Source organism: Mandrillus leucophaeus, unplaced genomic scaffold, assembly GCF_000951045.1.
Source record: "Mandrillus leucophaeus isolate KB7577 unplaced genomic scaffold, Mleu.le_1.0 Scaffold192, whole genome shotgun sequence".
In the NCBI taxonomy this organism is placed as follows: domain Eukaryota; kingdom Metazoa; phylum Chordata; class Mammalia; order Primates; family Cercopithecidae; genus Mandrillus; species Mandrillus leucophaeus.
This window is the reverse complement of record NW_012101943.1, coordinates 3,942,309-3,960,630: the sequence shown is the minus strand read 5'-3', so window position 1 is coordinate 3,960,630 and position 18,322 is coordinate 3,942,309. Positions and strand designations below refer to the sequence as shown.

General features: G+C 53.4%; 1 protein-coding gene across 1 annotated transcript in view; it reads right to left on the bottom strand.

Annotated features, from left to right (window-relative positions):
* PLEKHG3 (pleckstrin homology domain containing, family G (with RhoGef domain) member 3) overlaps positions 1–17,751 on the bottom strand; it is a 29,297-nt gene extending 11,546 nt beyond the window's left edge. The window contains exons 1-12 of the mRNA XM_011978330.1: positions 17,363–17,751; positions 5,599–5,988; positions 4,478–4,575; positions 3,285–3,354; positions 2,908–2,954; positions 2,647–2,797; positions 2,427–2,558; positions 2,053–2,235; positions 1,794–1,886; positions 1,432–1,518; positions 1,171–1,204; positions 730–828 (exon numbers count right to left, since the gene is read on the bottom strand). Coding sequence (XP_011833720.1) covers positions 730–828; positions 1,171–1,204; positions 1,432–1,518; positions 1,794–1,886; positions 2,053–2,235; positions 2,427–2,558; positions 2,647–2,797; positions 2,908–2,954; positions 3,285–3,354; positions 4,478–4,575; positions 5,599–5,988; positions 17,363–17,386 — 1,408 coding nt within the window. The 5' untranslated portion in view covers positions 17,387–17,751. The remainder of the gene's footprint in view (positions 1–729; positions 829–1,170; positions 1,205–1,431; positions 1,519–1,793; positions 1,887–2,052; positions 2,236–2,426; positions 2,559–2,646; positions 2,798–2,907; positions 2,955–3,284; positions 3,355–4,477; positions 4,576–5,598; positions 5,989–17,362) is intronic.
* Positions 17,752–18,322: the final 571 nt, after the last annotated feature.

Here is an 18,322-nt window from a genome sequence, read left to right as displayed (position 1 = left end):
CCCGGGTCCTGCTTCTGCTCGGGTTGTTCCAGGACTGGGCTGGGGCCATCTGCGATGTCCGAGTGTTACTCCTGAATGACTTGGTGTTGGTATTCCCAAGAGGCAAAGGAGGCAGGGGGCTAAGAAGGGGTGCCAAGACCCAAGTGAGCAAGTATTCCTAGGGCCTTAAAAAAGGTAGGCTGGATAGGCGCAGTGGCTCACACCTATAATCCCAGTACTTTGGGAGGCCGAGACGGGTGGATCACCTGAGGCCAGGAGTTCGAAACTAGCCTGGCGAACATATACTGAAACCCCATCTCTACTAAAAAATATAAAAATTAGCTGGGTGTGGTGGTACACCCTTGTAGTCCCAGCTACTTGGGAAGCTGAGACAGGAGAATTGCTTGAACCCAGGAGGCAGAGGTTGCAGTGAGCTGAGATCGAGCCACTGCACTCCAGCCTGGGCGACAGAGCAAGAGTCCATCCAAAAAAAAAAAAGAAAGAAAGAAAAAAGTAAGAAACAGCTGGGCTGCCCAGAACTGGTAGGCAACGAGGGCCCAGAGGCATGTGGTGTGGGTAGCACCAGCACAGGGAAAGGATGAGCCCCAGGTGTATGTCCAGCCCCACTCAAGCCTTTCCCAGGGTTTCCGCAGAGGTGAGAGACACAGCCCTGGACACTGCCGCAGACGGTCCCCAGCCTGGGAAAGGGTGTGAGGCAGAGGCCTCCTGCCTCCACAGTCCTTCTCTTACCAGACTGCCGGCGCCCCTGGCGCACATGGGTGGACACCTCATCCTGGGAGGACCAAGCCTTCTTCAGCCGCTCTGGGCTATAGCGGTACCGATTGGGATCTGCATCCAGGAGAGAGACAGTCAAGCTTTTGGTTTCCAGTTGGCCTTGGCCTACCCTAGACCCTGTCCATACCCAGCCAGACCTCTACACCCACCCAGCTCCAGGGCCAGGAGCCTCCAGAGCTCCCTCCATCTTCTAGCTGGGAGCTTCAGGCACTGAGAGTCCCACTGCTCAGCAGGAGAGCATCCTTAATCATATAGTTCGCCCCCCAGCCCTTAACAGGAGGCCCCCGTCCTCCCTGCTCCTGGAATAAAATTATCAGGTAAAGCTTCCCCAGGATGCAGCCTGACCGAGCAATGTCCATGAGTAGGGACAAAACAGGCGGAAAAGAGCACACTTACAATAGGAATCCATTTCCAAGATGGCTTCCTTGGCCTGACAGAAGGAAACGCACCTGGTTATTACCTTACTATGTGCCAGCCTCCCCTGTTGCTGTACGAGGACACCCCACAGTGCGGCACCAAGGCCCGAGGCATCTGCTGTACTGACATCCACTGTCCAGTGGAGCCCAAATCCAGAAGGTGAGTCCCCAGTGGACCTTGTAGAGCTGGCTCAGAGGAGCACATTCTCCCTGTCCACTGTCAAGAGCTGGGGGAACTCACCTTCTGGGGAATGGTGGCATGGTGGTTCTCTAGGATGAGCCTCTTGATGTGGTGAGTCCAGTTCCGTTTCTCCTCCACCGTCTTGGCCTGGGAGGACCCAAGGGAAAGGGACCCAGGGGTTATCATTACAGGCCTGAAGCTGTCCAGCATGGACAGTGCTTCCGCCCAGGGAGAAAAAGTGGGACCATGCTGGGAACTCTGAGGTTAACCTGACTCTTCACTTTGACCCTAAGAAGTGCCTGCAATGATCCCTGCCTTACCGGGATCCTGGGGCAGCTAGGTGGGCGGAGGAGCCAGGAGTTCCACACAGATGTCCCCTGGGCATCTTGTTCCCTAGCCCCTGAGCCCCACTGGCCCCTCACCTGGATGCTGTACTGCTGCTTGCTGTGCTTGTAGTGGGTGACAGTGAAGCACAGGGAGTCTCTGGTGCTTTCGATCAGCATCAGGGAGGAGCACTAGGGGCAGAGGAAAAGGACAGTAAAGCACAAGGTTGACAGCCTGGGGAAGCAGGGAGGGTGATCTCAGAAGGGTGGTGCTGAGCCCCAAGAAGCAGACAAGGAGGGGAGCCCAGATCCTTTGGGAAGGAGAGAAGACGGCGGAGATAGGGCAGGGCCTGGTTACCGGGATGTTGCCCTTGTAGACAAAGTGATCGCCCCGCTTCTTGGTGATAAGCAGTGTTTTGTCAAAGAGGAAAAAGGTCCTTTCATTGCGCACGCGATGCACGCGGAACGTGCCCTCCAGGACAAGCTCCCCGTAGGTGGTCAGGTCGGGCCCCTTCCAGTTGATGAGGAGTGACTGAATCTCCTGCAGCAGAGGGGCCCCAACCCCTACAGTCAGGCCACTGGGGCCTTCGGAGGCTCTGCAAAACCTGCCACAAAGGCTCCCCCAATGCCACCACCCAGCTCATCCCAGCAGGGTGGCCACAGTCCTTCTTCCCAGCCGAAGCATGGCCCACCCAGCCCTGCCCCTCCCCCAGCCTCCCAGCCCCCGAGCACCTGGAGCCGGACTGCATGCTCATGCCTCCTTTTCATGTCGTTGATGTACCAGGCCACACAGGTCATGGTGTCAATGGCATCCTCCACCACCTCAAAGCCATCCTCTTCTTCATCAAAATGCTTGGCAATTTCCTGAGCAGAAGATAGAGGCTTAGGTACCCCTGACTCGAAGGCCCTGCCCTCCCCAGGCCCCAGGTGCCTGGGAGGACCAAGGGGCTACCTGCAGCAGCAGGTGGTACTTGAGGATGCGCTGGACCGGCTTCAGCAGGTAGGAGCCCAAGGGCAGTGAGTGCTGCAGCAGCTCCTGCCGGTCCCGAAAGAACTTGGCCTGCTGCTTGTCCCTCATGCATTCCGTCAGGGCGGCCACGGAGCTGAGAGTGGGAGAAGGGCCAGTCACCACCTGGAGAAGGCCTGGATGAGGAGGTGGGGGGCTCTGGACTCACCAGATGGCTCTGCCTTCCCTCTCACCCCAATTACTCACTTGGGGTAATTGTTGCAATACTGGGTGTAGATATCAAACTCTTGGCTCTAAGAAGAGATCAAAAATAGTGATTTCAGGGAGATTCCCATTTGACTGTAAAGATGGTGGTACTAGATAGGCCCCTGGCCCCCAGAGCATACTCTGTCCCCTGTTCTTAAGTGCCTACAGAGCCATCTTTATACCTATTTATCAAGGACATCCCATCCACCCAGCAGCCCTGGCTCCCCCCAGAACACCCTTCTCATTCAAGACACAGCACCAAGCACTTTCCCTGGAAAGGGATCCCCAGGACTCAGATTTCCTCTTACACTGGCAGAGTTCTTGTCTCTCTGAGCTCTCAGCAAGGTAGGACGGGGCAAGGGCCCAGCCCTTCTTACCCTTTCCACAAAGCAGCTGGCCACAGCCACGGGGTCACAATTGCAGCTGTCCAGGTCTCTGAGGAGCTGGCTGGGTGAGGGGAAAGCAGCCACTGTACCCTCTGCAGTCAGAGGACAATGCCCCTCACTGCCCCCTCCCCAACCTCCCGAACCCTGACTGACAGCCAGCCCTATTGTTATGCTAAAGAGCTGGGGCTTCTAGCCTCAGAGGGAGCCCTGCCCCAGGCAGCAACCACAGAAAGTATCCAGCACAAAGCAGCCACAAAGCAGGAAGTCAGGGAGACCTACAGGCTCAGCAAGCGGGAGAGGAAGAGGGGACCCTCGTACCCACCTCAGGAGGGGACACAGCTCCTCTGCAGGCAGAAGGAGTCAAACACACAAAAGCAGAGGATTAAAGGGCGAAGGAGAGAGAACGGGAACTAGCAAAGGAGCCAGGGCGCCCAGGATGTGGGACATGGGGAGAGACAGGTGAGTCCTGGCACCCCTAGAAACACTGCTCCCTGCCTCCTCTCTCTGTGCTCCTCCTCTTTTCCCAAACCCTCACCATTGGTCTAAGTCTTCCCTGTACCCTGCCCGTCCAGACTTCTCCAGCTTACTGCCCATCTTAAGTGGCCTGGGATACGATTCTTCCTGTCCTAGCACCGCTGTTCCCTCAAGCTCTGACCCTCCAGAGCAGCGCACTTTCCCTGGGGAGTCTGTGGTCCCAGGCAGCAGACCCACGCCCTTTGCCCTGACACAGCCCCTGGCCAGGCCTTGTTTGGCCTCTCACATCTGTCTTGCCTGGGTTGTGCAATCCACTAATAGGTCAGATCATCTCCAGGGAGCCCTTGGAGTCAGTGGGAAGGAGGATAAGAAATTAAGAGATGTGCAAGTGGAAAATGAAGATGAGAAGGACAGAGAAGCCACCCACAGGGAAAAGAATCAGTGTGCAAGGAAGGGCCCAGCAGCCCCGTGAGGGGTGCCGGCCCAGGCTGGACCCAACACGCACATACCCTCAAATTACCTCCCTGTCTGCCCTTGAGAGAAAGCACATCAGCCCAGGGCACAGAGATGGACCACCCTTCCCTGTCCTCAGAGATCAGGCCCCAGGCCCACATGTCACAGGCCCATGAGTCCAGGGACATCCAGGCTTCCTCCCTAGGCCCCGAGGTGGGCCTCGCAGGCAGAACATGGTGTCAGGCCCATTCACACACCTGTTCAGTGCGTAGATGTTTTCTATGTTCCCAAAGAGGGCGCTGACCTGTTCTGGCTTCAGCAGCCCGGGCGTGTCGATGATCTTCAAGAGGTAGTCCTGCGTGGAGGGAGGTGCTCAGAACCTGGCCCCCAGCACAACCCTGCCCACGACCTTCCCTAGCCACACTTCGTTTAGGCCCTGCTGGGACACCACTTCACAGACACTGCCTACTGTGAGACAGTGTCCACCCCAAAATTCACGTCCACTTGGAACCCCGAATGTGACTTTATTCGGAAATAAGGTCTCTGTGGATGCCATTAGTTAAGGATTTCAAGATGACTTCAGATAGGATTTAGGGTAGGCCCGAAATCCAGTGGCTGCTGTCCTTATAAGAGGAGAGGGAGGACACAGAGAGACACAAAGAAGGTGGTGATGGGAAGGTACTGGGCCGCATCCCCAGGCCAATGATCTCAAAGACTGCCAGGACCCAGGAAGCTGGATGACAGGCACAGAACTACTCATTCAGAGGCTCTGGAGGGAGCCAACTTGGCCAGTGCCTTGATTTTGGACTTCTGGCCTCCTGAACTGAGTGAGAATACATTTGCTGTTTTAAGCCACTCAGTGTGCGGTCATTTGTTAAGGCAGCCCTAGGAAACTAATCCACACCCCGAGCCAGTGGAGCAGAGGGCCTCCTCAGTGGCAGCCACACAGCTGCCCTTCCATGTCCTTCACCTACAGTAGCCCTGCAAGGTAGGTGTGGCTTCCTCTTACAGAGGAGGAACCTGAGGCTCCACACAGCCAGGCAACAATAGGGCAGGGGATGCATGGGGCCAGGCCCAGAGCCCATGTCTTCACTGCATTTGGTCTCTGTGGCACAGGCTTTCTAGAGCCATCTTCCCAGGCAGGCTGGGGACCCATCCTCCCTGTCAATGATGCTCACTCCTGCCAGCCCAAGCTACTGATCCGGCCCAAGGTCCTAAGGAAGCCTGAGGGGTCAACAGTTTTCACCATGCAGTCAGCGAGGGTGGGAGACCCGAGTCCTCCAACTACTTTATGGGAAGCGGGTCTTTCGAGAGCTTCTCTCCCAGGGTGAAACAGGCTTCCGCTAGAATGCTGTGCCACAGGGTCCCCGGCACGCACCTCCACGATGCTGCGCAGGTCCTGCACATACATGCGCTCCGTCTCCACGATCTCCCGCACCACTCGGCCCAGGTAGCTGAGCTTGTGGTGCGCAGACCCTGCCGCCGCCCGGCTGTTGAATGGGGAGAGGGGCCCCTTCACGTTCAACCAGCTGCTGGAGTTGTTGTTGCTATTGGGGAGATGCCGGTCTCTTGGGGAGCCTGCCCCATTCTCAGCAGGAGCCTCAGAGCCGCTGGGCTCCTCCATGGCACTGCGACTGTCACGGGAGGAGCCCGACGAGGAGGTGGTAGAGGTCAGGCTCACCGGCCGCTCCTGGCTGCCATCCTGGTGGAGGGAGGTGGACACGGGCATCCTGGCATTGCTGCCTGGGGAGGGCACCCCAGGGAGATTCTGCAGCAAGACAGACAGATGAAGGGTCAACCTTTGAATGCCCACAGAAACAGAACAGAGGGACAGCTGCCAGGGGTGACGGCAAGCAGGGTGGGAAGGTATTGTTTAGTGGGTCCAGAGTTCAGTTTTAGAAGATGAAAAGGTTCTGTGGATAGATGGTGATGACGGTTGCACAATGATATCAATGAACTGTACACTTAAAATGGTGAAGATGGTCAATTTTATGTTATGTGTGTTTACATTTAACACAATTAACAAAACAAAACTGAATCCCAAGAAGGGCCCTGCTCTCCGACTCTATGAGCATTGATGAGGGTGCCCAAGTCCACCTGCCAGCACAGTGGTCCAGGTACCCTCTGAGGAATTCATAGCCCAGCTCCACTGCTGAGGCACAGTACTTAGTGCCTCAGAGCCTCAGCTCCTCACCTGTAAAATGAGGATAGATACAGCCTACCCCATGGCTTGTCCTCCTGGATGACGCCACCTGCTGTTCGTAAAGCTCTGAGCATGATGCCTGGCACAGGGTACGTGCTCCACACGCCATGAATATAGTGATGATAATGGCAATTGTCAAGAGGAACTTCCCAAGTGCCCACCTGTATGTAGCGTGTGCTGAGGTCACTGTACAGGGATGGGCAAAGATCTGCTTCTTACAGTGTTAAGACACATACCAGGGATAATATTCTCCTAGGACTGCAAAACCTCAGGGGCACCGGTGGCTTCACCACGAACCTGAAACTTTCTGGATACTGACTGGCTGAGCCAGCATTATCCCCCCACTCCGCAGCCCCACCCCAGCACCTGGTACAGGCTGCCTCTGACTCATCCAGGCCCCAGGAAATTCCCCAGGGCTGAGCCATCAGTGAGTCTCTGTAAGCTCCCCTTGGCACAGCTGGGTGGGGGCAGCAGAGAAAGCAGTAAACTGCACCCAGGTGAGGCAAACACAGCCTCAGGTGGACTTTATTCCCTAAGCAGATGGTGTGGCTCACAGGCAGGCCCACCTGGAGCAGCCGGGGGAAGGAAGGGTGGAGTGGGCAGACTACTTCAGGCTGTAGCCTTCGGGAAGGACAGGGACACCCATGCAACACCCATGCCCACGCCATAGAGCTCACCAATGCCACTTTCCAGAGTACACATTTCATTGCTATTTCACAGGAAAACAGTAAGTTCCTGGGCATCCCTCTCACCCCTACTGACCCAGGTCTTCTACCCCTGGCTCTAGGGCTCAGAAGTGACTAGACCACAGACATGACCAAAGGGCAGAGGCTTGAGCTACAAGGAGAAGAATCTAGAAGCTGCCGTTACTCTGGGAACCCTTGGCACTGGCCCGTGGTTTTCTGTGCCTCTGCCTCAACCCGTAAACCAACACCCCTGGGTCTCAGGCCTTTGCAAATGTTTTCTCTGCTTCAGCGTTCTCTCTTCTCCATCCACTCCATACGGTACCATTCCCCAACCTATGTAATTTACATCCAATCTTTAGGTCTCCGATTAGAAACCGCCCCCTCCAGGAACCTTCCAATATCCCCCAAATCTAGGGAACTCTTTCTGTGTTCTCTTACTACCTTCCAGGTTTCTCCTATTGTAGCACTCGCCTGACAAAGTGTGACTAGTTTGAGATCCTCTGCCATACACCATTAGTTACTAAAGAGCAGGGGTCTTAAGGGCCAATTTAACAAATGAACAACAATGGTGAACAAATTGATGCTTTTACTGAGGTACAGATCAAGTGCCTCAAGACCTACTTACCACCCGCCGCTAACCAGGCCGGGGCGCTCTGGAGCACAGCACTTTGTCACTGGGTCTCACTGGAGGGGGTCACCTCCAAGGTGCTCTGTCTGAGCCTCTCTACTTGCAGATGGGGACTCAGTGGCAGCCCAGTGCTCCCCTCCATGGTGCAGTGCAATGCCAGGAGAGCTAATTAGCAGCATCATTTTGGTAAAGCTCTTTGAGCGGCTCAGAGGAGAGCCCCTTGGGAATTGTAGGGCTGCTGCTTTTTCCTCCCTCCTCAAAAGGGCCTTTACAATTCCTCAGCTATGCCTTTTACAGAACCAGCAGGCAGGGCAACACCATGTCATTCCAGCACTGACAGACAAAAACCCAAGCTCCGCCCCAGCCCTTAACCCCCAGCCCTGTGGCATGCTGATGTCCTTCGAAGCACAGTGCAGTCAGGCACCCCACCAACCCACCCACCACCATCCCAGCAGGGAACAAAGGGGCAGGGATTTACGGCCTAAGACCTTTCCCAGGTCACATCTGGGATCAGTCAGCTACTCTGGGGAAGCTAAATGGAAACAGCCCCACTCCCAATGGATTTCACAGCCAGCCAGTTCACAGCCTTAAGCAAAAGATTACTCACAGTCCCACCCCTACCCCAACACACACACAGTTCGGGAGATCTGTCTCCAAAAGGGACCTTCTGAGGGTCCCTCTTTGGGGACTCCACTACAAGAGGATAGCAACATAAGCACACTTCAAACCCAGAAACTAATAGGGCTTTTCTACTTGGAGAAGTTTTCTCTCTGATTGATCATAGGCTACCTGTCTGCAAACTAAGCTCATACTCTGAAAATAGTACCTGTATCCCAAATCCTCCTAAGGCTAAAACAAAGCATAACAGCCAACTGCTAAAATGCTCTAAGCGCTATGTACATATTAAAGTGACTAACCCCTTGCAACAACTCCAGAGGGTTCTATGACTACCCTCATTTTATACATGCAGGCACTGAGGCCACAGAAGTAGTAAGTGGTAGGGCCTGGACTTGAACTCAGGCACTGAAGCTCCAGAGTTTATGCTCTCCTGCCCACTGCCTCCCTAACGGACTACACACCAGCCAGGGCCACAAGCAAAGGACTGGTCACAGCCCTGGCTGCCATGGCTTTGCTTCAGCATAAGCTGCAGGGGACATATGAAGACCTGAAGGATTGGGGCTTATGACACGACACTCGGAAGGACTTAGTCAAAATTCCTTAGGGCAGTTTTTGGACCTGCTACTATGTGACCTTTGGCAGTTCACTCTCTGGCTGGAACAACATGGTAAAATACAGATCCCCAGTCAAAGGATCGTAGGTCATGGGTAAGCAGAAAGGAAAAGGAAGAAAGCTTAAGGTCACCAGGATTGGACTATAAATTTCTTGGATGATGAGAGAAGCCCTGTAGTGACCAGGAAACCCACGATCCTGGGCAGGAGGACTTGCTGGAAAGGAACCAAGAGCCCAAGAAAGGGAGGGCTGAAGAACAAATGAGGCACTGAGTACAAAGCAGGACACCAGTACAGACTGTCAGGAGGCACCGTTTGATGGTGACGGATAAGAGGCATCGCATTCAATTGGAGTGCATTCTGAGTGCATCACACTTAGCTGGAGTGCATTCTGGCCCTAAGAGACCGGATTGGAACCATTATGTGTGTGTAGCTCAGACTCCCACAGAGACAGCTAAAGTGCCTCCCTGGGTGGGAGCCAGCCTTTCCTTCCTACCTGAAGAGCATCACTCCATACAATAAGATTCCCCCAAGCCAGGATGAGAACTCAGGTCTTCAAACACATCCTAGAAGACCCTGTCTGCTAGGGAAGTAGGAGGCCAGAGAAGGAGGTGATGAGGCAGACAGCAGCCAAACCCTCAAACCAGGTACCCACACCTACCCCGTCCTACCACATACCACATCCAGTTATCCTAAGTATGCCCCAGCCGTGACCTCTTCCATCCTGCAACATGAATCAATCCAGTCAGTCATCAATCAGTGAATCAGTCTTCTAGAAAACTCGCTTTCTCAGCCGGGCATGGTGGCTCACGCCTGTAATCCCAGCACTTTGGGAGGCCGAGGTGGGCGGATCACCTTCGGTCAGGAGTTCGAGACTGGCCAGGCCAACATGGTGAAATCCCGTCTCTAACAAAAATACAAAAATTAGCCAGGCATAGTGGCAGGCACCTGTAATCCCAGCTACTTAGGGGGCTAAGGCAGAAAAATCGCTTGAACCTGGAAGGCAGATGTTTCAGTGAGCTGAGATCATACCATTCTACTCCAGCCTGGGTGACAGCACAAGACTCCATCTCAAAAAAAAAAGAAAAAAATGAAAACTGAAAACTCTCTCAAGTCCTATACTTGTGAAGCCTTCTTTGATCAGGTCCCCAAAGACTTTTCTCTTCTTTTGAAACAGGGTCTCCCTCTGTCACCCAGGCTGGAGTGCAGTGGTGCAATCACAGCTCATTGCAGCCTTGACCTCAAGCGATCCTCCTGCCTCAGCCTCCTAAAGTGCTGGGATTAACAGGTATGAGCCACCATACCCAGCCAAGCTTTCTTTTTGATGGGGCTAAGAAGCAGCCCAGACATACACCTTTAAGGATCGAGGGGGAGAGAGAGAGGTTTCTTTTTTTTCTTTAAATTTAAGCCTAAACCACACCCTTCCTCCACCCACACCTGTCCTCTGAAGGAGCGTCCCTGAATATTGCAGGTGCAGAGGCAAGCAGGCTGCAGCAGGCCCCTGGATTCCCAGCACAGTAGACTGAAGCCACATCCTTCCCCTCCCCACTACGCCTCAGCACCATGCCCCATTCTGACCGAACAAGGAGAAAAAAGGCGCACCCTCCTAACCCGCAACAGCCTCAGTGTTCTGTCCTCAGGCCTCCTGTCACTGAGGCAATGGGACCCTGCTCCTCCCCCATCCCACAGGGTCACAGGGAGCCTTCTGGAACTCTGTGTCTCTGGTCCTGGGGAATGCCCAGGAGTCAGCCCACTCCCACTGGCTCTCCCTCCCAGGTCAGTGAGCTGAGGACAAGGCAGGAGAGGGGAAGAGGACACTTGGGGGTGAACCCTCTGGTGGGCACACGAGAGACTCCACAGAAAACATTCTGGTTCAGAGAGGCTGATGTCATCGTTTCGTCCACCGTCCTTCACCCCACACTCAAGAATCAGAAGCCACACCGCACCACAGCTGCTTTGGAGCCAGGCAGAAAAGGAGCGAGGGGGGTCCCCAGGGGCAGCTGCTCCAAAGGCCCCAGTCCGGGAGGAATCCACACGACACCTGCACACAGGTAAAGTCCTCGTGGCCAGGCGCAATGGCTCACGCCTGTAATCCCAACACTTTGGGAGGCCGAGGGGGGCAGATCATCTTTGGGCAGGAGTTCGAGAGCAGCCTGACCAATATGAGGAAATCCCATCTCTACTAAAAATACAAAACTTAGCCGGGTGTGGTGGCATGCAGCGATAATCCCAGCTACTCGGGAGGCTGAGGCTGGAGAATTGCTCGAACCCGGGAGGTTGCAGGGAGCCGAGATCGCACCACTGCACTCCAGCCTAGGCAACAAGAGTGAAACTCTATCTCAAAAACAAAAAAAGGAAGTCCTCACTCAGGGACGGTGATGGCGCAGCCCTCCTGTGTGGCCTTCATCCCTCAACTACATCATCTGCTAAACATTCCAAGGGCTCTCAAAGCCAGGGTGGCCCAGCAGCTTTTGTCCTTCCCCAAAACAATCCCCACGACGGCAGCACTTTCGGAATCTCTTCAAAAAGGGTGCCAGAAGGAAGCAATGGAGAAAAGCTAGAACTTTTCCAGAAAAAACAGTGTGGAAGCAATGTGAACTTCCAGAGAGAGAACTCTCTCAATTACGATCTCAACTAAGATGGTGAAATCCCTCAGCTGTGCTCTTACCCGCAGCTCGGCACCACTCTGGGCCACCCTGCTCCCAAACTGTCCCCAGAGGCCCAGCTCTTGCCTGTCTGTTCCCATTGCTCCCCGCACCCTGGGGGCTCTCCTGGGGGAGAGGAGGACCTCCCCCTAGGGGACCCTTGCCCCTTTTCCCAGCAGCTTCCTCACTCTGACCCCTCCCTTCCCTCCTGGAGATTCAGCAGCCCTGAGCACCCTAATAAAGCTCGAGAGAAGGCTCCCCGGGGAGTGACTTTGTGTGCATGTGAGCAACGTGACTGCCTGCAGAGGCTGTGCCAACAGTGTGACCAAGGTTTCTGGGCCACCCAAACCCAGCCCAGCTGGCTCAAATTCATTTTCCCTCGGGAATGCATTTTCCCACCACCTAAGAGCAGCAGGGCCCATGCAGTCTGGCTGGGTCCCTGCAGCAGGACCACAGCTGCCAGGAAGGAAAAGGACTGTGTGGTGCCAGGGAGGCCCTCCCACATGGACTCCAGGAGAAAGTCTAGGCCTGCAACTGAAGTCCAGAAAGTTCCCTCGGCCTGGCCTTGGAAGGAAAGGAAAGCCGGGCACCTTGCTCAGAGGGAGGGCTGTTCATCCATACCCCCTGCCCCCACCTCCCCAGCATGTGCCCATGTTGTCTCTCAAACGTGGAATGTGTCCCCAGATCCTCTGCCTATACACATTTAGCAATCACCTCCTTCAGAAAGGCCTCCTCAACCATTTCCCAACAGACACACTACTGTAAGCTGAATCACGCCCCCGCCCAAGGATATCTACAGCCTGACCCTCAACCTATGAATGCCACCTTATATGGCAAAAGGGACATAGAAGGCAGATGTGATCAAATCAAGGGTCTTAAGATGGGAGATTATCCTGGATTGACCAGGTGGGTCTGATGGGAACATAAGGGTCTTCATAAGGGGAATTTGGCAGGAGTCAGGGTCACACAGAAGTTTCACAATAAAAGCAGAGGGACAGAGAGAAGGAGACTGGAAGATGCTACACTGCTGGCTTTGAAGGTGGAGGAAGGGGCCACAAGCCAAGGATACGGGCAGCCTGGGAAGCTAGGAAGGGCAAGGAAACAAATTCTGCCCTGGATCCTGCAGAAGGAACCCGGCCATGCAAACCCAGTCTGACTTCTCATCTCCAGAACTTTAAGACAACAAATGTGTGTTGATTTAAGCCACTAAGATTGCAGAATTTGTTACAGTGGCAATAAGGAAGTAATGTACTCCTCTGAACTTGAAACACCCTGAGTATCACTTAAAGCATTGGTCTTGGGGCTTGATATGTACATGCATCTCTTCTGGCCGATACAGTAAAACCCAGGGGGCTGGGCCTTCTTTCCCATACCTTCCCTTCGGCCCCAGAGAGCAAGGCACATCAGGTGTTCAATAAATGCCTGCTGGAAGAACTGTGAGATGGTGCCTGGATGAGCTCACCACTCACACAGTCAAGAGAAAGGTAAACAGTGGGTGAGGTTAAGACCAAAGCCAGTTCCTCCTAGTCTAATGAGTCTCCACATTAGTCACTGCCAGCAAGTTTCCGATCAACCAAGAAGCACCAGGATTGGTGACTGCTCATTCACTCTGGTAGTCCCATCCTACTTGGCCCCAGACAGGGAGCTACAGCATGGCACAGCTGTCCCGCTGGGCTACATACTAGGTGACCAGCCACAAGAGACTGAGAGGAAGGGGAAAGTGGCCAAGTTTAGAAAAGGGGCTATGACAACCTGGTCTCCCTGCAAATGTCTCAGGAAGTTTCATGTAAACATCTGCTAAAGCCAAATGGGGGAAATTATTGTTTATTATAAATTGCTCTTGTTCACAGCCAGGGTAGAGGTCACTTGGCTGCCAGCACAACTTGTCACTATGCAATGTGCCCCAAAAATGGAACAGCCAAAGAAAACCCTAAAAGGTGTTACTAGAAATTACCCCCTGGAAATCACAGACAGGTCCAAAGTTCCCAGAGGCCCCACCTCTCTCATCTTGAGGTCAAAAAGGCTCACAGAACCGCTGCTACTCACCAGCAAAGTTCAAGAACCCAGCCCTGCAAATTCGCCATCTTTCTGGCCTCATCCCCATTTCAGGGGCTGCTTGTTTCGAGGCCTCTAGGCTGCAGTGGGGTGGGCGGGTAGGAGGAAGCTGTATTTTACTACTGCCTCAGGTTCAAAGGCACTGGAGAATCTCACTGGGAACCGAGTGGGTGTGGAGGGGCCCCATTGGGTCCCTCTGCTTTCTCAGCAGAAAAGAGAATAGGCACAGATGCAGTGGTGCCCACAGAGGTCAAATGCGGTAAACTCATCCACTGGCTCTGGAGTCAGGCAGACCCTGTCTGAATTCCAGGCCCTCCACTTTTCCTGGATGTATGTGGCCTTGGGCAAGTCACTTCACCTCACCAAGCTTCAAGTTCCTCATCAGGAAAATAGGCACAGTAATAGTGCCAATTGGACTGGGTTGTCTCCAGGATTGAGATGATACAAGTAAGTAACCCGTACATCTGACACACAGTAAGCCCACTGAGAACGGTAGTGGTGGTAGTGATGATGATAACGGATAAATCACTTTGTTCTGCAAGTATCAGGACAATGAGATTTTCCTGCCTTGTACCTACAATGTTTGACCCACATCTCAAATTAATAATAATGATACAAGTTAAACTTGGTGAACCAGGACCTAACCTTCCCCCACCACCCATGTGTTTATCCATCTTCTATGATCTCAACATCAATACAGACCATGATCTTCTAAGGGCAGACACACAGCAGTTCAGCTGGAAAGGAAAAGTAGCCTGACACCCATACCCAACAGGAGGTCAAGCCAAGAAATGAAGTATTAAGTGAGTCCAAATCCCGCCGCTATAGCAGACAGGGCGCATTCCTCAGGGATCCACACAGAGAGACGGCATGTACTACCGGGAGCTGGAGAGGAACAGGGCCAGGGGGCACCGCAGGCCTGAGCAAGAGCAGAAGTTAAGGCAACTTCAGAGAGCAAAAGCACAAATAAGTGATTAACAAAAACCATCCTTGACACTGGTGCCTGGGTTTTAAACCCATCTGCAGGGTAGACATCTGGGAGGGCCAGGGCGTAAGACAAAACAGCAAGGTACTGGGAAGGGCTCCAGTGCAGACCCATTCCTAAGTCACGAGGAATATCAAAAAAAGGAAAAGCAGAAGAATGTGTATGAAAGAGCCTGGGGACTACAGACAGCATTCCTCCAAACTACCCTAGCTCTGCCTAGCCACTGCATGATCAGGAGCAAGTCAGCAGGCTCTTTGTGACTCAATCTCTCTCTGATTTGAAGATAACCCTAGTAATGTTCCGACCTAAACTGTTTACCAAGCACCTACTGTGCACAAAGACACATGGCAGCCCTGCAGTTAGGACAAGTCACACACAGACCCCACTTTTCAGAGTTTATATGCTATAAGGCAAAACAAGACAACGCAAAACAAGACAAGGCATCTGTAAGAAAAGGAGGGAGAGAATCCAGTTGTGAGCAGTATGGGAGTTCAAGACTGTCTCCAGTTTGGGAACTCATTCAACACTCCTGAACATGAATGCAAGGCCCTGGAGATATGACATGAAAAATACATTGTCCCTGTCTTTGAAGAACTTGAACTTCAGAAGGAAAAATGGCCACATAAACAGAGTATTCACAAAACAATGCCTTGAGTCCTAGTACAAAAGCATGAATAAATAACTGTGCTAACAGAAGAAGGAGTAGCTAGTGCTACTTGGGGGACCAGGAAGCTTTCTAGGAGGAGGTGACATCGTAGCGGAGTCATAAATGATGAGTAAGCTTCTGCCAGGTGAAGAGATCTGAGTGCATTTGCTGCCAAGAGAGCAGCTGAGTCCTGAGAGGACCCAGACCACCCTCACACCCCAGGCATCTGGCAACAAGAGGCTAGGCTGCAAGGCAGCCCAAGGACAGATGGAAGGAATCCACGTGGCTTTGTGGGAAAGGACAGATCCAAGCCAGGTCTGGAAGAACAACTACCAAGACACGTGGAAATGGGGCTCCATGAGACGAGGTGTAAGAATGTGCCCTAAAAAGGTCCAAACCATGATATGGGCTGTGGCTGTAGGTGTCCCAGAGCCAAGGAGTGTTCGAGAAGAATGCAGAAGCCAGGAAGGTGCTGACTGTTCAGAGACAGCTTCAAGGAGGAGCAAGAGATTGAGGGAACATTGGCTAAAAGAAGAATGAGACCCGTTCCAACCCTTGTAAAGTGGGAAGAAATGAGACCCAATATATACGTGAAGAGACGAAGCTACATTTAAATTAACTGCTGTAGGAGCAGGAAGAGAACACCTACTCTAGAAAACTGAGATGTCAGTTCTTAAATGGAAGAAATCTCTCAGTGGGATTTCAGGCTAGCAGCTCTCAACTGGGCTTGGGGAGGAGTTTGTGTGCATCTTACTACCCACGGGTTTTTTCCTTCCCCCAATTCTCACTTTCCCTTCCCAAGCACATCAGAATGGTGGCTTGGAGGCAAGGCTGCCAGGGCAATTCCCTAAAACACAACTCCCCTCCCAATTCCAAGCATGAGCGTCCAGACCCAGAAAGTTCTGTAGACAACCCGGCCTTCCCCCTCCCTCAGGCCTTGCTTCTTCTTCGAAGGTGATACAGCAAGAGAAGAGCTCCAACACACCCCCTTTCTTTGCCCTGGGCTCTGACCTTGGGCTTGGTGCCTGACCCAGAGAAGTTAGGAAAGTGGATTTTCCAAAGCAGACCTTATGGACTCTTACACACACACACACGCACACGCACGCACACACACGCAAATTCCCAAAGGCGGCCAGCCCTTCAGCCAGCAGGGCCTCACACACTTCCCCTATCCTACAGAGCCCAGGGGGCTCCTCTCCACCCATAACTCCTTCCCCCATTCCCCTGTGTTCCCCACTTCCCCTTCTAAAGGACCTCACCAGAGAGGCCTAAGAAACTCATCCAACCAGTTCCTGGGTAGAGGAGGGGCACCTTCCTGCCTCAGCTGGGAGGATACATGGACCAGAATTCAGACCGGTGGGGCAGTATTACCCAATCCCAACTCTGGGGTGCACACGTGTAGAGACACGGCCCGGGAAGCAGCCTCTGCTCCTGGAAAAGTGAGGCCTTGATTTGGGATCGATCTGCCCCGACCTCCACGCACCTGCTGCTCAGAGCTATGAAATGGTGGGTACCAGGGTCAGGATCGGGGTCTGCTGCCCACTGGGGAGGAGACAGGGCAGGGGAATAACCTCCTTTCAACTGCTCTACCAGCTGCCGCTTGGTTTGATCCAAAACAACCACCCTCTGTGGATTCTGGGAAAAGGAAACATCAGGAAGAAGTGGGAAATTAACTGCTTTTGTGTGTGTGTGTGTGTGTGTCTGTGTGTGTGTGTGTGTGTGTGTGTATGTGTGTGTGTGTAGGGTCCTACATGACCTTCTCTAACCACCCAACTCCAAATGTTCAAGACGAGAAGCCCCCCTGAAGCCCCCGGCAGAACCAAAAGGACTGTCTTGCTGTCACCCAGCCACATGACAGTTCACTAAGAAAAGCGGTTCACCTACACCTGCTCCCTTTATGGTCCTCAGTGTCTAACCCACAGGGAAAAACCTGCCTTTTACCCCAACGCCTGTGATTGGCTGGGTTTCCTGGGGGAAGTCAGGCAAGGCTTAGAGGCCCGGAGTTGAAAGAGTCCCCATCCCACCCCATTCCTATCCCCTGGCCTGGCCCCAGCCGGGTACCTACCGCTTTCCTCAGGAGGGCTCCCATCCGGGCACCACGAGGGTGGCAAGGGGCCGGGCAGCCGCATTGTCCCCAGCACTGGCAGCCCAGCAGTTAACAGGCTTGGGGTGAGCAGTGAGCTGCCACCAACAGCCTCGGGAATTAAAGCGCCCGCCGCCTCCTGCAAAACTTCGTCAATAAACGTTCTATTCAGAACCAGTTCCGCGTGTGGGTCATACTTTCTGCATTTCTCTCATTCCTGATTGCTGGGGGGCCCTAGCCCAGGAAATGCAACTTCCCGACACAATTCTGCAGGTCCCCGCTGGTAAAGACCCAGGCCACAGCCCTGGGAGGTGAGGGCCACAGGGCTGAGGACCTGCACAAACCTCCAGTAATTAAGCACAGGGGATACTAACTGCAGGAAGTCACATACTGAAGACTCCAGAACAAAGCCAGATCATTCACCAGCACAACAATGCTCTGTTTATGCAGCACCTCCCCCACCCCAGGCCCTCGAGGCTGAAAGATAATTAACCCTTCTGCCCTCACAATAGTGGCGGCAGAGAGGATGGGCAGGTGGCCATCCCTATTTTACAGATCAGGAAACTGAGGCACAAGTGGCTTTCCAAATACCTGGCTGAAATAACCCCAGCTAGCACTTATTCGAGTATACCAGACATAAGGCAAAACACATTCTCTACATAATCTTCTCACAACACTCCAGTACCCAGGGCCATACAGTCAGGGAAGTGGGGGAGCCAGGGTTTGCTGGAATCCACAGTCCCTGTGCCTTTCACCAGTCTCTCCACAACCTCCCACAGGGTCCGAGAGATGAGCAAAGAAGGCCATCTCTCACCATTCCTAGGAATGCTCTCACATACTTTTTGCTTGTAAGTAACACTTTTTGCTCACAACAAGTTCCTAGAGTATGGGGCAACCTCAGAAAGGAGCCAAAATGAACTCACCTGGGAATTCATAACTCAC